The following is an 18,850-nucleotide window of genomic DNA, read 5'->3' on the forward strand; positions in this document are numbered from 1 at the left end:
TGTTCATGAACACAAACTGTAGAACGGGCTGCTTTGACCTGTCCATTGACCCGTCTTCATCACACACACACACGCACGCATGCATGCACACATGCACGCCAGTTTGTCAGTCAGTGCTCTGGAAAGGGATGAATGCAGTCTTTCAAGCCGCAGCAGGCCTGCAATATCAACCATTCCTGCACTAACACAGGTGCTGCTGCTACTGGACAAGTCAATTGAAATAAATATTTCTGTACACATGCAGATATAGAAGATGAATGTGCGTGTGCTTGATAATCTCTCTATGCTAACATCATAGATACATACATAAGCATCATAATCACCTGAGGCACATGGGCTGAGTTGGAGTCCTGTGTTTGGCCTCGCTGATTGAACTTTTGTCAACAAAGCACACACGCGCTACTGGAATGTGTTTTGTTTGAACCCTATCACTATAATTAGGCTTTGTGTATGTGCGTCCATTTGTTCCATGATGCCGGTGGATGCTTTGTACTTGCACTCTTTGTTCTTGAACTGAACAGTTGTTCGAGGATCGCCAAATGCCGGTCTTGTTAATTACATGCTGAAGATCGCACACACCTAACGTCTTGGTGCTCTCGAATTCAATTTGATGGAACAAAATACGCCGTGGGACTTCAAACATTGTGACCTCAGTCTCCCATTAGCTGTTCTGCCTCTGGCATGCACATAATGTCTAACATAAAGGGGCACTGCTAAGTGTTTTAAACTCTCTGCCCTTAATCTCTGAAACAATGGCATGCACATAGTTTAAGGCTCAGGAGGGGGTCAAAGTCATTAATCACCGATCATGTGCTCCTGACTAAGCTAAGCTAATCAACTTGTCTTATAACCAATCAAGGTGCAGGGTCAATCTATTTTCAGCTCAGTCAAATGAGTGTAAATTTTAAGCTAAATGTGGAAGGTAAAAAGGCTGGAATCCTGGCTCCTGTATGTGGAACATTTCAGGTTCAGTGTTATTTATAAGTGTTTGTTTACCTTTACAGATCCGGACAGTTCATTCCATACACGAGAGGCCAATTAGACAATCACTTGTCAGGAAACTGAGTATGCCAAACTTTAATTTTCCCAGTTCAATGTCAAAGATAACCTTTTATGGATTGTCATCAGCGGCTTCTGTTGTTAATGGTCCTCCAGTGCTTGGTGTCACAAAACAAGTCTCTCACACCTCACACAGTCTGGTTTTCTCTGTCACTTTGTCAATGAAAGGGCATGGTTTCCATCAACTGTGCCTTTAAAAGCTTGTGTTTCACTGCTGTTATAAACCCCCCAGGGCAAGCTGTGTGTGTGTTTGTGATCATGTGTTCTGCATCATGTGTCTGCATATAAGCTCACATACTGTGTGTTCATAAAAGTGTGTGTGCATGATGTTTCAAATTTGATTTAGTCCAGCCTTTTCCACATTTTAGCATCTCTTGATATGTTGTGTGTCTCTAACTCATCTGTTGCCAAAAAAAGAATAAAGAAAAGCAAAATCCTGCGCTATAGACTGCCAGATCATTAACACCGCAACATAAAAGCTCTCTGGGGGACTGAAAGAGTCAAGGTTTGCTATAGCTACCTCACCACATCAAATACAACAGATATAGAGGATGGATTGGAGAAGGAGGAGAAGGTACGGTGGCTCTGAATGCTCAATGCAGCTTTAGAAAACATGCGAACAGACAAAAGGCTAGCAAATAAGGAAAGCACCTCTGCCAAAGTGACAGCACACATTTAGAAGAGAAAGAAACGACAAATCTGCAGTAACTAGCAGCAGCTCTGTGGAAGTGTTTTCTCACATTGTGGCGTTTCTCATCTTAATTATGTGCATATGTTGTCAACCTGATAAAAATGTTTTCCTCTGTTTTGCTTGCGTTTTGTCTATTTGCATGTTTTTTTTCCTACGTTACACTATGTTGCCCTCCGGGAAACCACAAGAGGAAAGAATGTGGAGGGACAAGCTGGGAGTTTGAAGTCAAATACATTTGTTCCAGTTTATTTCATTTAACAAAAAAACCCTTGAAATTGTTTGTCTGTTTCCAATTAGAATCAGGTTTTATCCGTTTACCTCGTGCATTTCGATGACATGAATAGATGTTTGGATTATAAACGTATAACTAGAGGAGAGGAAATCCAGATAACCAAACCATATTTCCATGCCTGTTAATACATGTGGCTATTTATGCACTTATCACCGTGCAGAAAAAAGAAATGATGATGTGCTACATTCCTCCATCCAGGACGCCAATCTCTCACTGCTGCCAGCTCTGACAAATAGGCCTTTATCACCTGAGATGAAAGCTAGAGGCGGGATAGAGAGAGAGAAGCAGATGGGGCAGAGGCATGCGAGGAGGGGGGGGAAGAGGGAGGAGAGCGATTTTGCTGCTTTGTTGGCTGATCTGGTTCAATCCTTGTGGTGCAGCGATTGAATTCCAATCCAACCCTATTCCTTAAGAGGATTTGGACTCAAGGGAGTCAGCAGGCCAAAGAACTACAGTGTGAGGAGAGCAACCCGTGATGGGATGGTGGGAGTGATGGAGGAGAAAGGCATGGGTGCAGGAAGAAAGAAAGAGCCAGATTGGGAAAAAATTGCAGAAAAATAAATAAGAACCAAGATGTTAAAAGGATAAATCCTGTTCTCAGTCGACCAAAAAAACGTGTTATCACTTCTAGCAGGGATAATGTGTTAGCTATTTAAAGACAGGAAGGCAGCAGCGATGGCGAGAAAGGTTAATGAAAGAAGTCACACACATTTTAACTGTCAGAGAGAGATGGACCATGAAAGAGAAAGGGGACCGTAACGTTTTAAGAAAGCGATAAACAGAAGGAATAGAGAGGCATTGGAAGGTGGAGATGATGGGAGAGGAGCGGCAGGTGGTGATCTCTGATCCCATTATCCAGGGCTAATCCTGACCAGCAGTGAGCGTGTTTGCATGTGTGGTCGTGTACATGTGTGTCTTTGTTGTTGGCGTCACACTCAATGATGTATCAAGTCTGTCAGTCAACCTGTGATTTGAGGAAAAAATGAGGGTGGGATCTGTTCAAATGGGGAAAGGGTTTATTAAGGTTACAAATACCACACATGCAAGGATTGGTATACCCTTCACTGTAGCCATAGTCATAGTGAGACAAATTAGTGATTTAGTTCTACCAATACTGTGAATCTTGACAAAAGTTTGGCATTTGTTTTTGTACAGCTTGCATTTTTTTATTAGGTCTTAACAAGCTATTTGTTATTTCTTGCTACTTTTTTCTTGTGTCTGTCTGCTCTCCATCTCACCCACACTGACAATGCAACAGACTTCTGACAGCTCGCTGCTCGTCAGATGAAACGAAGAACGGCTTGGCTTCAGTCCGCAAAATAATAAAACTGGGGTGTAAACTTTTGAGAAACAGCAGTGGGTGAGTTGAGAGTGAGTGAAAGTTGGCAGCCCTCTGTAAGAGTCCAGTGTGCCATCACCTTCGGTACAGTATGCACAGGGTGTATTAATAGTCAGCTAGCCAGTATGTCTGGGGCACAATGTGTTTGTGTAACAAAACGTACAGAGTCTGATTCATAAACGCACTGGGGAAATATGAGCTGTTGCATTGTTGTTTATATGGATAATAACGCCGAATTATAGTCTAAATAACTCAACTGAATTCTATATTAATTCTAGATTTTCCGTTACACTATGACCACAAGCGAAAGCAGACCTTTCCTTTACAATCCTATATCTTTAATACTAACCGTATTTCTGTATTGTAGTTGTCTTTAACACACAATTTCCCATAAGCCCCAGACAGTTCAACGACAGAGGCAAGCCCATGGGCGAATTGAGTGTTTTTAGAAGGCAGAGATCGCAGCTAAAAAGTTAGGAAAATTACATTCGGGGAGAGTATTGGTGGATATTGCACATATGGGCAATACGTTGCCACACTGGTAAATTTTCATGGAAGTTGTAGGTCTTTGTATGCTAACAAAGTATTTGTTTTTTAACTGATGCTGAATGTGCATTGATGCATTGAGTAACAGAACATACAGGCTAGCCAGGATAGTGCTAGGTAGGTACTCCCTCTGCAGTGTGTACGTGTGCACGTTGAGCCAATGCAGCAGCGGCAACCGCCATTTTTGAAAACCTCTTAGCCGTGCAACAAAAAACAGACAAAAGCAATTTGGAAGACAAACACAGATAAATGGACCAGTAGTGAAGTCCAGGCTTTACTGAGTATGACTGCGATCGGGGACTTTGATTTTAAGTGTTCAAAGCAAAATGTAAAAATATTCTTGTTGTACAGACCATCACTTCAGCGACCCTATTAGCCGTGCAAATGCAAACAGAAAAAAATATCTTGAAGGTGTGTAGCCCCCCCTCCTCCTCCTAGTGGGCAGTTCCTCTCAGGGAGTTTCAAAAACGCCTAATGTGTGTATTATTGATTTAATGACCAAATGAGAACTCCTGCCGTCAGTGCATTGTCATGTTTGAAGAGGGTTTCATCTACTGGCTCTAATCCAGTCTGGGCCACCATGTCACATGATAATGTCAGATGACTGCAGTTACAGATGTAGATGTGCAGGTCAGTATTCGTGTCATGCTGAGATGTTAATCCTCAGGGGGAAAAAAGTCTGGCCAAAGACACTGTAATCCCCCGTTATTCAAACCAAAGACAAAATGTGCCATCAACCCGTTATTCTTTGTCACAACTCCCAGCGCAGAGGTGTTAAAAAAACGGCTTTTAATACTCCTGTGGGGTGACGCTCTGACACTGAATAGAAGCAGTGCTGTTATGTGTAAACACATGCTAGAGGTGCTAAATGGTGTTCTGGCCCCAAGATAGTTTAGAAATAGCCTTTAGAAATGTAGCCTCTGATAGTTTTAAAGTCAGAGCATGGGGGCATATAATGAGCGCATCCATTGTAGAAAGTCTCTTTTCAAAGTGAGGCTACAAAACAGGGCACCCCTTAGTGGACTCCAGTGTGAGAACAGTGACTAGATACAACGTGGGCAAAGGATGACTCATGTAATTGCACATTAAGGGTGTCTTATTATGGGTGCCTGAGCTGAGCTGTGTGCTAGACTCAGTGTAGGGTCCACAACCACACAGGTTCTCTGGTGTCGATCAATATGAAAACTTCAACCGTAAAAGATCTTCGTATGCAGACAGAAGGATTTTTTTTCTATGTTCTTGGCAGAATAAATGGATTGCAGGTTTTAATTCCTGCAGTGAGTTTTGAGTACTGTAAGGCCCACCAACAAAGACCCAAAAGCCATTTACTGAAGTTGATCATTTCAGTAATAATGTGCGCCCACCCATACATAAGATAAACTTGTAGAATTATGATTAGCTCAAACAATATAGTCAACGCCACTTCGTTTTTAGCTAAAGTATAATAGTATAGTCACGCCATGTACAGAGAAGAACTTCAGGTTTCGAGAAGCATAGAGCAACAAACTGTTCCACACTTTTCCACTGCAACACTGTTACCTGTGTGGATTAACAGTGCTGAAGAGTCACCTGAGGTTTAGCTGGCAGATCCTCAAGATTAGCCAGCTGTGGAGAGCGCTTCAGATTTAGATCAGCAGAGTAGTCCAAATTAAACTTGGCGTGCAAATATTCACTGCAACATAAGGTCTGTTCATTCAATGATGTTAATACCATTTTAACTTTTTTTTGGAGCATCTTGCAGGTAGAGCTGGAACGATTAGGTGAGTAATCGATTAATCATTCTACAGAAAAAAATATTTGGAACAATTTGATCATTGGTTAATTGTTTGAGACATTGCTCTTGAAACATCCTCAGTCATATTTCATGAACATTGGAAATATAAAGAAATCTGAAGATGTAACCTTGGACTCTTGGAGAAACGTAACAATAAGCAGATTAACCAAATAAATCGCTGTTTGCAGCCCACATTTCACATTTTTCAAACAAAGAAGTAGAAAAAACAAAACTACTAAAGTAGAACAAATATTAACGATTAGGGTGCATACTGTTGTTGGTAAACAAGAAGTTCAACGTTATATCAACAGGTTTGTATGTTCTCTTACAGAGAGTTGAACTCCATGATATATTATTAAATATGAAGGGAACGGATTTGTATGATACTTTACGAAATATGACGTGAAGTGGACCACAACAGTTCGGTCTAGGCACCAAAACTACCGTTACGTGATTGGTTTAAGTTTAAGCAACAAAAGATAATGGGTTAGGCATCCAAACGACTTGGTTAGGATTAGAAAAAATGCTGTGGTTTGACACGAACACCCACACCTGCCTCCCTACGCTGAGTTCACCATTTGTTATACTACGTCACCTGATTTCCATCTTTGCTCCAGACATAATTTCTACAGCCAGAAATATGTGGATTACACACAAATTACAGTACATTACTTTTCGTAGTTATATGTAGGAACATTGAATGAGAAAAGCATGAGCTTGTAAACCGCCATTTTAACGGTGTGAAATAACAAATGGGATTTTGTTTGGAGAATACGGCCCACTTTAGAGATCAAACACCAATCAATGTCTCTGTGTATGAGGGATGTTGGACAGAAACAACCCAGCTCCGTCCGCTCAGTTCCTGTAGTTGTTGAAACAAAAAGAAAAACGCTTCCATGCTTTACATATGTCAGCCAGCTGCTTGATGCCGAATGCATTCTTCTCTTATCAACCAAACAACCGAGTCCACAAATGAGCTCAAAAACATGGGTAAACGGCTCCCATCAGTCTGGGCGATTTCTTCCAGGGTGCGTTTAAACGTTGCAGTTTAGCTTCGATTAGCCTCTAACTGGAAAAACTCTTCTTAGGGCTGATGGCTTTTTATATTCTGTTAAAATTTAAAAATGAGTTCACACTCTCCCACTTTTAAGGACGAGGTGTGCATCCCTAATGTCGCAAAAAAAAAAAACTACTGTGTCTTAGTTACTGGGGAATATTTCGTGTGACTTTTTATTAAGAAGTGTTCTTGCCTCTGGCTCATACTTAGAAATGATGGGGCGAAATTCTTATTCATGTTCCATCCAATGTAAATAATTGAATTCTGGCAACCAAAATAGGCTCAGTGCTCAAACCACAGCTAGGCTGCATTTTCAATCTTTAATGACTTTATGGAAGAATAAGCTGGGACTTTGAAAGAGTGCCAATTTATCAAGACACACTTTCAACTGAGAAAACACACAATTACCAAGAGCCCGGTCTTTCACAAAAGTGAGAGCGTTTTTTTCTGCACTTCCTGCATTAGATGCAGGAAAGATATCACTAACAAAACTTCTGCAGCTAAAAATGGCTTTTAATGTGTCTGCCAAACTCCCTGCTCCCTTGCTCACTGCATAGCCTTTTCCAATTCTTTCCCTGTGCTGTAATTCTACAAGAATGTGTGGTTTCTGAAAACTGTAGTCTGGCTTTCCTGAAAGGTCCTGAAACAACATAAGATGCTGGCCGACTGGCGCTCCACCCTATGCTTCAAGTTTTACTTTACCACCTCCTGACTGATGGGCTGAGCATGCCGGGGTCTCAAGAGAGCCATCATGAGTGGTTGTAATAAAAAAAATCAAAAGGCATGTTAAGAGACAGCATTTTTTTTAAAACAATAAGAGGGATGAAGCACTGGGCTCTACTCAATGGTATGTACATAAAACTTTGAAGACTTATCACTCAAGTAAAAACAGACAAAGATATGCTGTGAAAGCTGGAGGGGGCAGAGGTTGTGGTGGAACATCCCACACTAAAGAGAAGCCACTATCAAGAACCCACCAGGCAGCAGATGTTTGCAGCAGATTTTGCACTGCAGGTCTAACAAAACGTGTCATAAAGCCTCTTGCGGTCACCAAGTCACACATAGCGAAGAATAACCACACTAAACAAAAGCAGAGGCTGAGACAGTAAGCAATCATCTTCAAAAAGCCATCTTAAAAAGACTCTTCAGAGCTGTGTGTCGATGCAGCGAATGTGTAGGCAGCTCAGTCTACCACACTCAGATGTGGTGAGGTCAGGGGAGTGCATTAGTCGCACACGTAAAAAAGTGGGACGCCACAATGTCACTGGAGTCTTTGAAGCTAGAGAGAGCTGACGTAACCACTGTTACTACGAGTAATTTCAGCAAGTTGTGTGGATTGTTCTCATCATATGGAGAAAGTAGCTTTGGTCATGGGGTGTATGAGAGACTTTTTGAAGATAACATTCAGTGTATTCAACAATTAATTATTCCACTTCCAAGTGTGAGGACTCATAAGACAAGGACAAATTAATTGTCACGTTAAGCAGCTGAGGCCTACATGTTCTGGGATTCCTTCCCATAATGCAACTCAAATGCATCACTTGGTAAAACTTTTGCTGTCTTGTAAACTCAAATCTATCGTTCTCCATGATCTAGTTTGTTTCACAAAGCTACTCCACAGCAGACATTATACAACCATGTCCCTAACTGTTTTAAGCCATTTTCACACATGCACTGCAAACCTGAAAATATCTAAACATCCAGTGGAACTTCTGAGAAGGCAAATGTCTAAATGAATTGAAATTTGAATTGACTTTACCCTGCCAACTCCCTTGTAAGAAGTCCATGTATCATCCAACTGAGCCAATGTTCTGAGTTTGAGAAACCAGAGGAAAACAAACATCCAAGGGTAAAGAAGAAGGCCGATTTACACAAAGACACCAACAAAAGTGTTAACTAGAGAGATGATGATCAGATTCAGGAAATTCTGTCGGAAAGGGCCAACATCAAAATCTTCATACAAATTCAAAGGAATCCCAGGAGATTCTATATTAATGACCAAACTACAAACAAGCTTTGTGGTTGTGGTGTAATCTGTGCCATGTCCTCGCTCCTGCACCCTCTCCTCGGGCACCGCTCCTCGCCTAAATCAGACATTTCTGGTAAGTGAGAACCATTTGACACGGACAATCTCCTGTTGTGTGCTACATGTGTTAAAGGGCAACCTCAAACAATGTCTGCACGTGACTGGTCAGGCATGGTCTGGACATGAAACAATGTCTGCATACAAGTGGTCAAAAACTTCAGTGCACCTCTAAGTTTGGAGTTCAGCGATGAAAATTAGGAAAGTTACTCCTTAAAAGCCGTTTCAAGGGTTAATTGAGCAGCACGACTATATATAGGAGACAATCATTTAAGTTAGCCAATATGTTATGAGCCTATGATGATTTAAGCTGCTCGAAGCTTCTGAAGTACCCTCATTCTCTTTATATCCACTATTTAATTCTTTGTGATGAATCAGAAGCCCTACAGAAGCGCTGTTGGAAAGCCAGGAGACTCCCAGACAGAAAGAATATCCTGCTGAGTCTGGAGGATAGCGGTCATGCAGCAATTCCACTCACCCACCCAATCACTTGATTAAACAAATTATCATCATCAAAGTAATCAAGCTCTGCACCCTGCCTGCCTGCTTCCATTACACCATGAAAACCGGTTTAAGCATAGCATGGAAATTATAGGGATTATAAGCGAAGCTATGACCTTGGTGGATGTCACTGTCAAAAGGGCTTATATTTTTCTGGGGTGGAAGTAACACGGAGATAGTTGAAGAGGAAGGGCGAAAGCAAGAGGCAGGCCGTGACAGATGGAACCAAAAAGAGAGTCGATGAGGACAGCGTAGAAACTTTGTCTTGAAATGTCCACGGTTTTTTTATTTGAAACTAATGTATTTTTTATAAAATGTTGGGAGATAATCTGTTTCAAATTTCCAAACCCCAAGCACAATAAAGCATGCGACCTGAACACCGTCAACCAGCCGGAAATAGATTTCCAGTAAAAAGGGTCGAAGGGTCAATCGTGTACCTGAACTAGTCATGACACATTCAAACTGGAAGCCTCTGTTTAAAGGCCTCTCCCTGTTCCACCGATCAAGAAGGGCTGTGTGGTCTCACCCATATGGAGAGCACCGGCAATGAGCGTGTCAGCGGTATTTGCATTTAAAAATCAAAATGGATTCCATCTGACACGGTTCCTCCGGTCTAAAGCCTTTCTGGGCTGAATAATAAACCCAATCCCCTGGCATAATGGAGGACTGACTGCTGGGGCGCTGAATGCAGCATCATGCTCCGCTCAAAGGATTTACAGTTGCAGTTGAGATCACAGATGGCTGTTAACAGAATGCATTAGTAAAGATTAACTCGCCTGGTAGAGTCGCCACATTAGTGCCTCTGATCATGTTAACAACCACAGCGGAGAGACACGTTGTGGTATGATAAGGCCTGCAATTTGACCTGGGGCTGCCCAGTTAATTGTGTGTCGAATTTACTGCCAGACATGAGTTTTTTGAGAATATTGGTAATATCAAAATGTCATAGAATGTAGAATATCCAACAGCGTCGAAAACAGCAGTCCAGATGCTGAAAAGATGCCAACTGTGCAGAAAAGTAATGGGGTATAATAAAATCTCTACATGTTTAACCCATTAAGTCACGCATATTATTTTCCATTCCTGAAACAACATAAAATGTATCTATTTTAACGATTATCTGTTTTTTCCCCCCCAAAAGTGTCAAAGATTTGATGTTTCCAGCATCTACAAAGTGAATATTTGCTGGTTTTCTTTATGATTGAAAGCTGATTATGTTTGTGTTTTGGACTGTTCGTCGAGCAAGCAAGACATCTGATAACGTCAATTCAGGCTTTCGCAAATTGTGACGGGCATTTTTCACTTTCACTCAAAACATCTCCAGAAAATAACTGGCAGTAATTGTACACTCGCAAAAGTAATAAAAACCTACTTTAACTTTCATTTCTTTGTTAGAAAACCCTATTGCGTAAAAAACAAGCAAAGAAATCACATCTTAATTGTGCAATTAACATTTAACAACACAAACAAAGCTTTTTTGATTAAAAAAAAGACAAAAAACCCCAGAAGAAAGCAGTAAAAAGGAATAAAGAAACAAACATATTCATAGAGCACAAGTGGAGCTATGTTTTTTCCCACTGCAAAAAAATTAGGGGGGGGGGGGGGGGGGGTCATGTATATAAAAATCACACCTGTTTTTTCAGATTACAGATGAATTAGTTTCAGACATGGTGTGAGAGGGCCCTCAGTTTAATCCTCAGTAGCAAATTAAACTGCACTCCAAGTATTTTCTTTTCATTTATTCCCAAGTCCCTTTATATATTTGCCCCCCTTTTCACCACTGTTGGGTAATTCACTCCAACAGTGTGAGTCACTGTCTGGACCGGTTTGGTATGTGGTCACACTTTTAAAACATCGGATGTCTGCCACAACAGCACACAGGGACATCTGGATACAGATCTAGGGTCTTCTTGACATCATGGTTCCTCCGGATCAAAATAAGTAAACGAAGCAAACCTCAGCGAGGTCAGCGCTCGCCATTGCTTTTGATATTAGGACTAAAAACTGGGCCATTAAAGTACTGCTTAAAACTCAAATATTTGTTTTTTTTTTGCCAAGAATATGGAGTGTTGGAGACAGATGCACATTTTCCTAGCACGGAATAAACTGGCAAATTATTAAATTACAGGTTATGTGCTCATAAAGAAATTATTAAAAGCTGGAAGCATTCGGGAGTCTCCGGAGACTACCCACATGGAGACGGGGATAGAAACACATCTACTTCCTCTTTTTTTGTGACCCATTACAATGCAAACTCTTCTCGATGATGAATATTCATGAGCTCTCAATTGCAGCTTTTAAAGTCACTGTTTTTCACTAAACAAGATGAGTTTACACACCAGCGTGCATTTAGAGGCAAAAGTGCTATGTGCTACGCGGGGAGTTCACTAATGAATTCCTCTCTCCACATCATCTGCTTCCCCAAATATCCTCTGGAGTCTCAGAGTTTTCTCATGAACACAGCTCTAAATGAAGTGACTGCGTGGAGTATCATTTGCGGTGGGTGATACATCCTGCATAGAAAGCATGATTTACATGCTTTAGCTCATTTGGTGTTGTTTTGATTTGAGATGGGGGGGTGTGGGGGGGGGGGGGGGTGGTGGTAACACCAGGCATTAGAAGTACATTTCTGCTTGAAAGGAACGCTAGTGCAGATATCCATTTGGCTTCCTTAGAGACGATAAAGTGTGCTCGTAAATGTGGGTGAGCACAGATGTGTTAAATGTGCCATGCCGTTTTCCACAGCAATCTTGGATGGAAAACCCTAACTGACGTCATGGCTTCGAATGTCTGCCATTTTTTTGGGGATGGTACACAGATGGAACACATTTGGCCCCAAGAGCGCTGTCTACTCAGCAGAACAAAGTCGACCAAGAAAGTTTCACAAGCAGCATTTGATTTCACTTCACCCTTTAACGAGCCGACCGACAAAACCTGAACCGACCACAATCTACGCTAATGATATTCAAGACAGCTTTTTTTCTTAGTTGTAGTAATATGGCAAGCTCTCTAATGTCTTAAGCTCTACAGTAAATCCCACTCACCCGACAATGTATAATTCTAACAATCATATTTATGTGAATTAACGTCACTGGACAGTATACATTTCGCACAGCATTTCAATAAGGTGTGAGATTCAACAAAACAGAGCTGGAACTATTGTTTGGCACTACTATCAAGCAATGTTAGCATTTGATTCTCGAATGTGAGGATTTGCTGCGTTCCTCTACCTTATATAGGATATATTAGTAACTTAATAACTTTGGATTTTGGACTAGTGGTCAGGACAATCCCAACTTCTTTTGAAATCACATCAAAAAAGTGGTGGCACAAATGATCTTTTGTCGTAATAGGAAAGTTAATCGTATGGACGGATTCCAAAAACTCTCACAAACTTGAGTGGCATACTAAATACGCCTAGTTGCACTCTGTTTACAACATGGGTTTGTCTCGGCCATCGACCCCCCGCCAAGTTAGACACTTTTCACACCTCACACAGCAAAGCTTCAGACAGGTGCTGTCTGTCTTGGGAAATCCCGAACACCTAAAGAGAGGCAGGGTATACCATCTACCCCCACTCCTTTTCCTTCATGTCCCTTTCTTTTCCCTTCTACCGACTGAAACTGGAAGGCAGCAGGCAGTAAAAAAAAAAGGGGGAAGAAAACAGACATCCTGACACAGGGTTTTCCCCATTTCTCATTGTCACAACCACAATCCCCTCAATTGCAGTCCTGCCAAGGAAGTTTCCATTTGCTAAGCTAATTAAGTAGAAGAAAACGGGGGAGAAAGAGGGTGGGAACAAAGGAAGAGTAATGTTCCAGGTCTACTATGTCCAAATATTTTCATCAAGATTGCCACAAGCACATGTAGAGGCTTTTATTGTCCAATGTTGCAGCCTCTGATAGTCTGCTATAGCTAGGGTGGCTGTGGCCCAACATAAACCAGTGGCGCTGTTGCCGGTTTTTGCTGCAGCCACATCTCCCTAATGTGTTTTCACTATGCTTTGGTGGCTGGGATGATGGTATATTTTAAACACGTGGCTATAAACCCGTACACACACACACACACACAGGGACATAAAAAGGCACAAATGCACACACAGACACACACACAGTCAACAGAGTTTGACTATTTGTGAGTCTTTACTAGTATGCATAAGTCCCTGCCAAAGTAAGAGCCTCCTCTGACTTGTCGACAAGAGAGAGGAGGAGGAGGAGGAGGAGGAGGAGAAAGCAGCTCCTTTCAGAAACACATACGATCTGCAGATGTTGGCAAATTCAATGCAAACACTCACATCTTAAGGGAAGGGAAAAGGGGGAAAATGGGATGTATCTTGTGTGAAAAAAAAGAAAAATATACTCTGTCCCTATATTTCTTCCAGATGCCTGAGAGGGAAATATAATGCCACTGCTCTCAGCCTTATTCACTCGCTGTGGTAATGGCAGGCAGCTCTGGACTATGCTGGCAAGAGAGAATGTGGCAAGAGGGGCGCAATGTAGAAAGGGACAAAGAAAAACACCATGCGGGAGGCAAGAGACCATGTGTGCGAATGTGTGTTTATCTACTTGTGTGTGCGCCCGCATGGTGACAAAACAGGAGTTCATGCATGGACACAGATGGATTCAAGGAAAAAAGGGGGGCGGTGGTGGTTGCTGTTGTGCTTTCAGTGGTCCAACGGCCCCTGCCTCCTGCCTTCTGTAGAGTCCATTAGCTATTGCATAATGCTTGGCAGACAGGGACCAAGTGAATGCGCCCCCTGAAGGGTCGGACACCAGCGAAGAGTAGGTTGGAGCACAAGAAATTTGGTGTTCCCATGTGTGTCAGCGGTGGATTTATTACAAAAATAAAAAGAGAGCAGTGGTTTTTACACAGTCAGACACAACAGAGGCGATTGCATGCAGGGGAGCTAGTTTGAGGAATTCTAGGTTAATGCAAAATAAAAGAGCATCATTAAATATACAGCAGGAGAAGCTGCAGCAGTCACAGCATCTGGCCTCTGCTTCTATGTGGCACACCATCCTTTCATTTCTCTGCTCAGTCATTACACTCTTATGCCTCAACTTTTATTACACTCTCTATTCGGTCATTTTTAACCTTGCACATTATTCCTTGCTGTACTTCTCCCTCTATATTCCACGGCAGAGGAGATGGTAAATATGTTGCACTGCAGACAGGTATTTTATTTATTCATCATGAAGTAGATTGGAAATAAAGTGTTTTAGATAAGGCATATTGCTTTTATCACTGGAGAATGAGGAGAAAATTCCCAATGTACACACCTCATTCAGGCTTTATGGGTTGTGTGCTGTGAAACAAACAGTGATGGGTTGCATTCAGTTAAGTAGCCTTGGAGGTGGTGTCTGGAGGATTAAAAAAAAACATTAAGAGGAAAATAACATGCTATAGCCTTCAGCTCAATCTACGCAAAACAAAATGGCACTGTGGGTTATCTGTTCTAGTGCATCTAGGAGTGAAGGGTGTGCGTAGATTTGTTTGTGTGAGTATTTGCCTGGGAAAATGCACCAGACAGCCTTAAGTTGAAAGGAAGGTCAGAATGTGCATCTGTGCTGTTCATTTCATTTTACCACCAAATCTGCAGAAAACTACCATTCAAGGCTAAAAAACGAAACTGGAATACTGCTGTGGGACCAAGATAATACATCCTTCACAATACACAGCCAGCACTTTTCCTCCTCCCTCCAAAAGCCATCAAAGGACTCAAGTTGAAGTCTTGTATTTGCTGCCATGGCCTTTTCACCCTTGAAATACTGCAAGGGATTTTCTCTGGCTAAGAATGTCTTTTCTTTTTGACCATTTGAGTGTAGTTTATCATAGTGATCCAACCTCACTTGACCTATTGATAAAGGACTAAGACGGCTGTGCACCCTGCATCATCTTCATGAATGAGATGAGTCCATAACAAATGCCCAGGAGAAAGAAAAACAACAACATATATGCGAGATCTTCTTGTGGTTGCCTCCAGAATCAACTGAATTTGGACGGGGACCTTCTGTGTCGTTTGGAGTCGGTTTCTCCTCCATCCTACCATTTCCCCCCTCTCTTCCGACATCCTCAGAGGACAGTCTCACACCAATCCCGCCCTCCTCTGAAGTGATTCTTATGAGTCAAGCATCAGAGTATGAGACAGAACTCAGAACCCCCTAGTAAATCACAGTATAGGGAGGTGAACAACACCCACGCTTCCCACCAAAACATGACACAAATTACAGACCACAACATCTGGTGAGTGGCGTGCACCAAAACACGACGGGGTGGGCCGAGCATACAGCCTGGCTTAGCTTTGGCGAGCTCTTCCTCTTCGTTCACAAAAGTTCTTGAAAGGAAAGGAGTGGAAAATGAGAGGAGAATTGTAGGAGAGAGCAGACCTTTGCATTTTGACATGCACAACGTTGACCTCATCTAATGATATGATAACCACACACCAGCCTGGCTCCACTGTGCTTTGCATCCCAAAAAAACAGTATTTTCCTTCAACTATTGGCTTGTGCAGAGACCTCACATGTTGCATTACTGTCAAAGCATTGCTTGCCAAGGAAGCTGGTATGCAGGCAAGCCAACAAAACAGGAAAATAGGGAACATAAACGGTCGCTAGACAAAAGCACAACTGTTTTGTATGACCTTATAAGATTGCAGGCGACATGAAATAATTAGATAAATCTCTCTGCTCCTGGCTTTGTTTTCAAAAAGCAGCAGAGTATTATACTGTACACCTTTGAAGTGATGGGGTAATTAAAACACAGACAGATGTGCCTAAAGCATGTCATCAACCACTTGTCAACACTAGTGCCAATACTGAGAATCAATGTCACGTGTGAAGTTCCAGTCGGTGACGCCTTCAGGGGACACAGAGAAAGGGGACACAGAGCAAGGGGAGGTAGATATTGATCAGGTTAAAGTTTGTGTGTGTGTGTGTGTGTGTGTGTGTGTGTGTGTGTGTGTGTGTGTGTGTGTGTGTGTGTGTGTGTGTGTGTGTGTGTGTGTGTGTGTGTGTGTGTGTGTGTGTGTGTGTGTGTGATCTAGACGTTGGTAGACAAGCATCATAAACCTGCCATATTTCTGTAATGGATTACCTCAAATAGGGTGGTTGGGATATTATACTCTATTTGAACACAAAAACAAAAAAGTGCTACATCGTGAGACTTTAATTGTTGTGCACAGTGTCGTAAAAGTACTGTACTCTTACATTTCCCTTTTGATGGTCACTGTGTACATTGGGCCATTGCATATACACGCTTATGTTAAAGTGCCATAAAGAACTTAATTGTTGTTGTTGTTTACAGAATAATAGCTCTGGTGTGAATAAAAAATCCCCAAAAACATGCAAAAAAAATGTACTCAGCTGGTGTCCTTATGCAAAACAATGAGTCATTAAAACAGTGCCTGAATCAGCTAATCAGCGGCTCTGACAGAGAAGAAGGCACTGCGCCCAGCGACAAGTCACAACCCACAGAGAAACAACAGGAGGGGACAATAATGACAGGGGCTGCACATGGAAGTGCCAAAATCTGCCATTCCAAAAGCCTGGCCAATTTGCAGAGTGATGCACACTCGGTTAGAAGGCATAGCACTGCCTTTAACCTCAAACTGGATCAAGGAAACAGCAGAGATGAAGAGCCATGGGTGGTTTCAAACCCACCCCATGGCTCTAGGCTGAAAATAAAAAAGGGGACGCTGAGAATAAAAAGTTGAATGCAAATGTCACAATCATTCGATGAGTGCCAACAAATGTTAGAAGTGTGTCCAGTAACATGACATGATGATATCTACTCAATAATGAGTAAAGCAGGGAAGAAGAAGCAGAATAAGCAGGGACCTGTTATCAACACCATAACAAATCAATGCAATACCGACTGTTGTGTAAGTGTAGAGGTGCTCTGCGTTCACTAATGGTCAGTGTGGTGATGGTGTTCCTGTCCTTCATAGACTATGTTCCCATTATGTATGGTAATAGTTACTTCATAGCTTTGAAAGAGGTCTAAAATGGATACGTAGTGTCGTTGAATCTACATAGGTCCCTTTAAAGTGTGCTCCACGTTACAAACGTATTTTTAACACCTACAGGCAGGCAGCGGGTGAAGCACACTGACCTCCACAGGCTCCGCATGAGCTCGTCGTGCATATTTCAGTATCTAATGATATTCAAAGGGACATTTTTTAAAGTGTAACATTTGTGCAAAGTGGCAGCAAATGGCCCTTCTGCTTAGTTGTGGGACTAAATGAGTCAAAGGCGAACAAATGAACCGTGCCTCGCAGCGTATCCCATCACATTATCGCGGTGTTTGTGCACAACACGGAGAGGAACACACATGGGAATCAGAAAGGGTGCTCTCCAAAACAACAATATCCGCGCGTAGAACCGAGTTGCCTTTCTCTCTCTCACACACACACACACACACACACACACACACACACACACACACACACACACACACACACACACACACACACACACACACACACACACACACACACACACACACACACACACACACACACACACACACACACACAGCTACGAGGCTACCCCATTTTAAGTTTGCGTCCCAAAAAACTTACCCTTTCCCCGGGGAGGAAGACGGTCAGTCCGAGGGTCAAAATTATCCACACGTTCCTCATTATTCCTCTTTGTTAATTCAAAACGCGGTGTTACGAGCGAAAATGTCCCCTCTTCTTCTTCTTCTTCTTCTTCTCTCTTCTTCTCTCTTCTTCTTCTTCTTCTTTCTCCCTCTCGCTTTCCTCGCACCCTTCGCTCCAACTCCTGCCGCTGTTCTCAGGAGTGGGATCCCACCGGATACGTGTTGCGTTTTGGTTATTCCTCCCCCCCTCTCTCCGGGCACTTCTTTTTTTTTTTCAGTTTAAAAAGCTGGGGGAAAAAAAAAAAAGATACATACGCAAAAAATGAGCGCGGTTTAATCGCAAAGTCCTCCGCGCGCCTTGCGTCAGTGAAACAAATCCCGCACGAGACACCTAGCTCGCTCTCCTCTCTCCCTCAGCGCTCACTTGAAACTAACGAGGACAAAGCTGTAGAGCACGAGCACGGCTGACGCTGGGGTTGGGAGTGCGTGCGCTCTTTCGGCCATGTCACCGCGAGACGGAGGGAGAACTTGCGACAAAGTCACCGGAAAAAGCAAACAAGCGAACCTCGTCACACTGCAATCACGGCAAACCAATTACGCTACGGGAGGATTTCGCAACTTTACTCAGCCGCTGCACTAAATTACAATCGAGTCTCGTGTTTGTTACGCAACTGCGGAATTATGAACACACCGGATTAGTGGTTCGTTGCCGCCGCCGGCTCGGCTTGTCGTGAAATCAGTGCAATCAGTGTTTGAATCAACAAAAGGCACGCAACATGCAGTTAGACTTCTACTAAACACAATAAAGATGGAGTTAAACTCTAAAAAGAGTTACATCAGTTTTAGGACTAGGACCAGAAAGCCCCCCCGGTCCCACTGTCTTCAGTCATTTGCGGGCAAAGTCTCCCCC

At 42.5% G+C, this 18,850-nt stretch overlaps 1 protein-coding gene across 1 annotated transcript in view; it reads right to left on the reverse strand.

The window, feature by feature from the left end:
- sdc2 (syndecan 2) overlaps nucleotides 1-18,596 on the reverse strand; it is a 44,774-nt gene extending 26,178 nt beyond the window's left edge. The window contains exon 1 of the mRNA XM_083925141.1: nucleotides 17,921-18,596. Coding sequence (XP_083781267.1) covers nucleotides 17,921-17,980 — 60 coding nt within the window. The 5' untranslated portion in view covers nucleotides 17,981-18,596. The remainder of the gene's footprint in view (nucleotides 1-17,920) is intronic.
- Between the last annotated feature and the right edge of the window lie 254 nt (nucleotides 18,597-18,850).

This window comes from Echiichthys vipera, assembly GCF_963691815.1.
Source record: "Echiichthys vipera genome assembly, chromosome: 13".
Lineage (NCBI taxonomy): Eukaryota > Metazoa > Chordata > Actinopteri > Perciformes > Trachinidae > Echiichthys > Echiichthys vipera.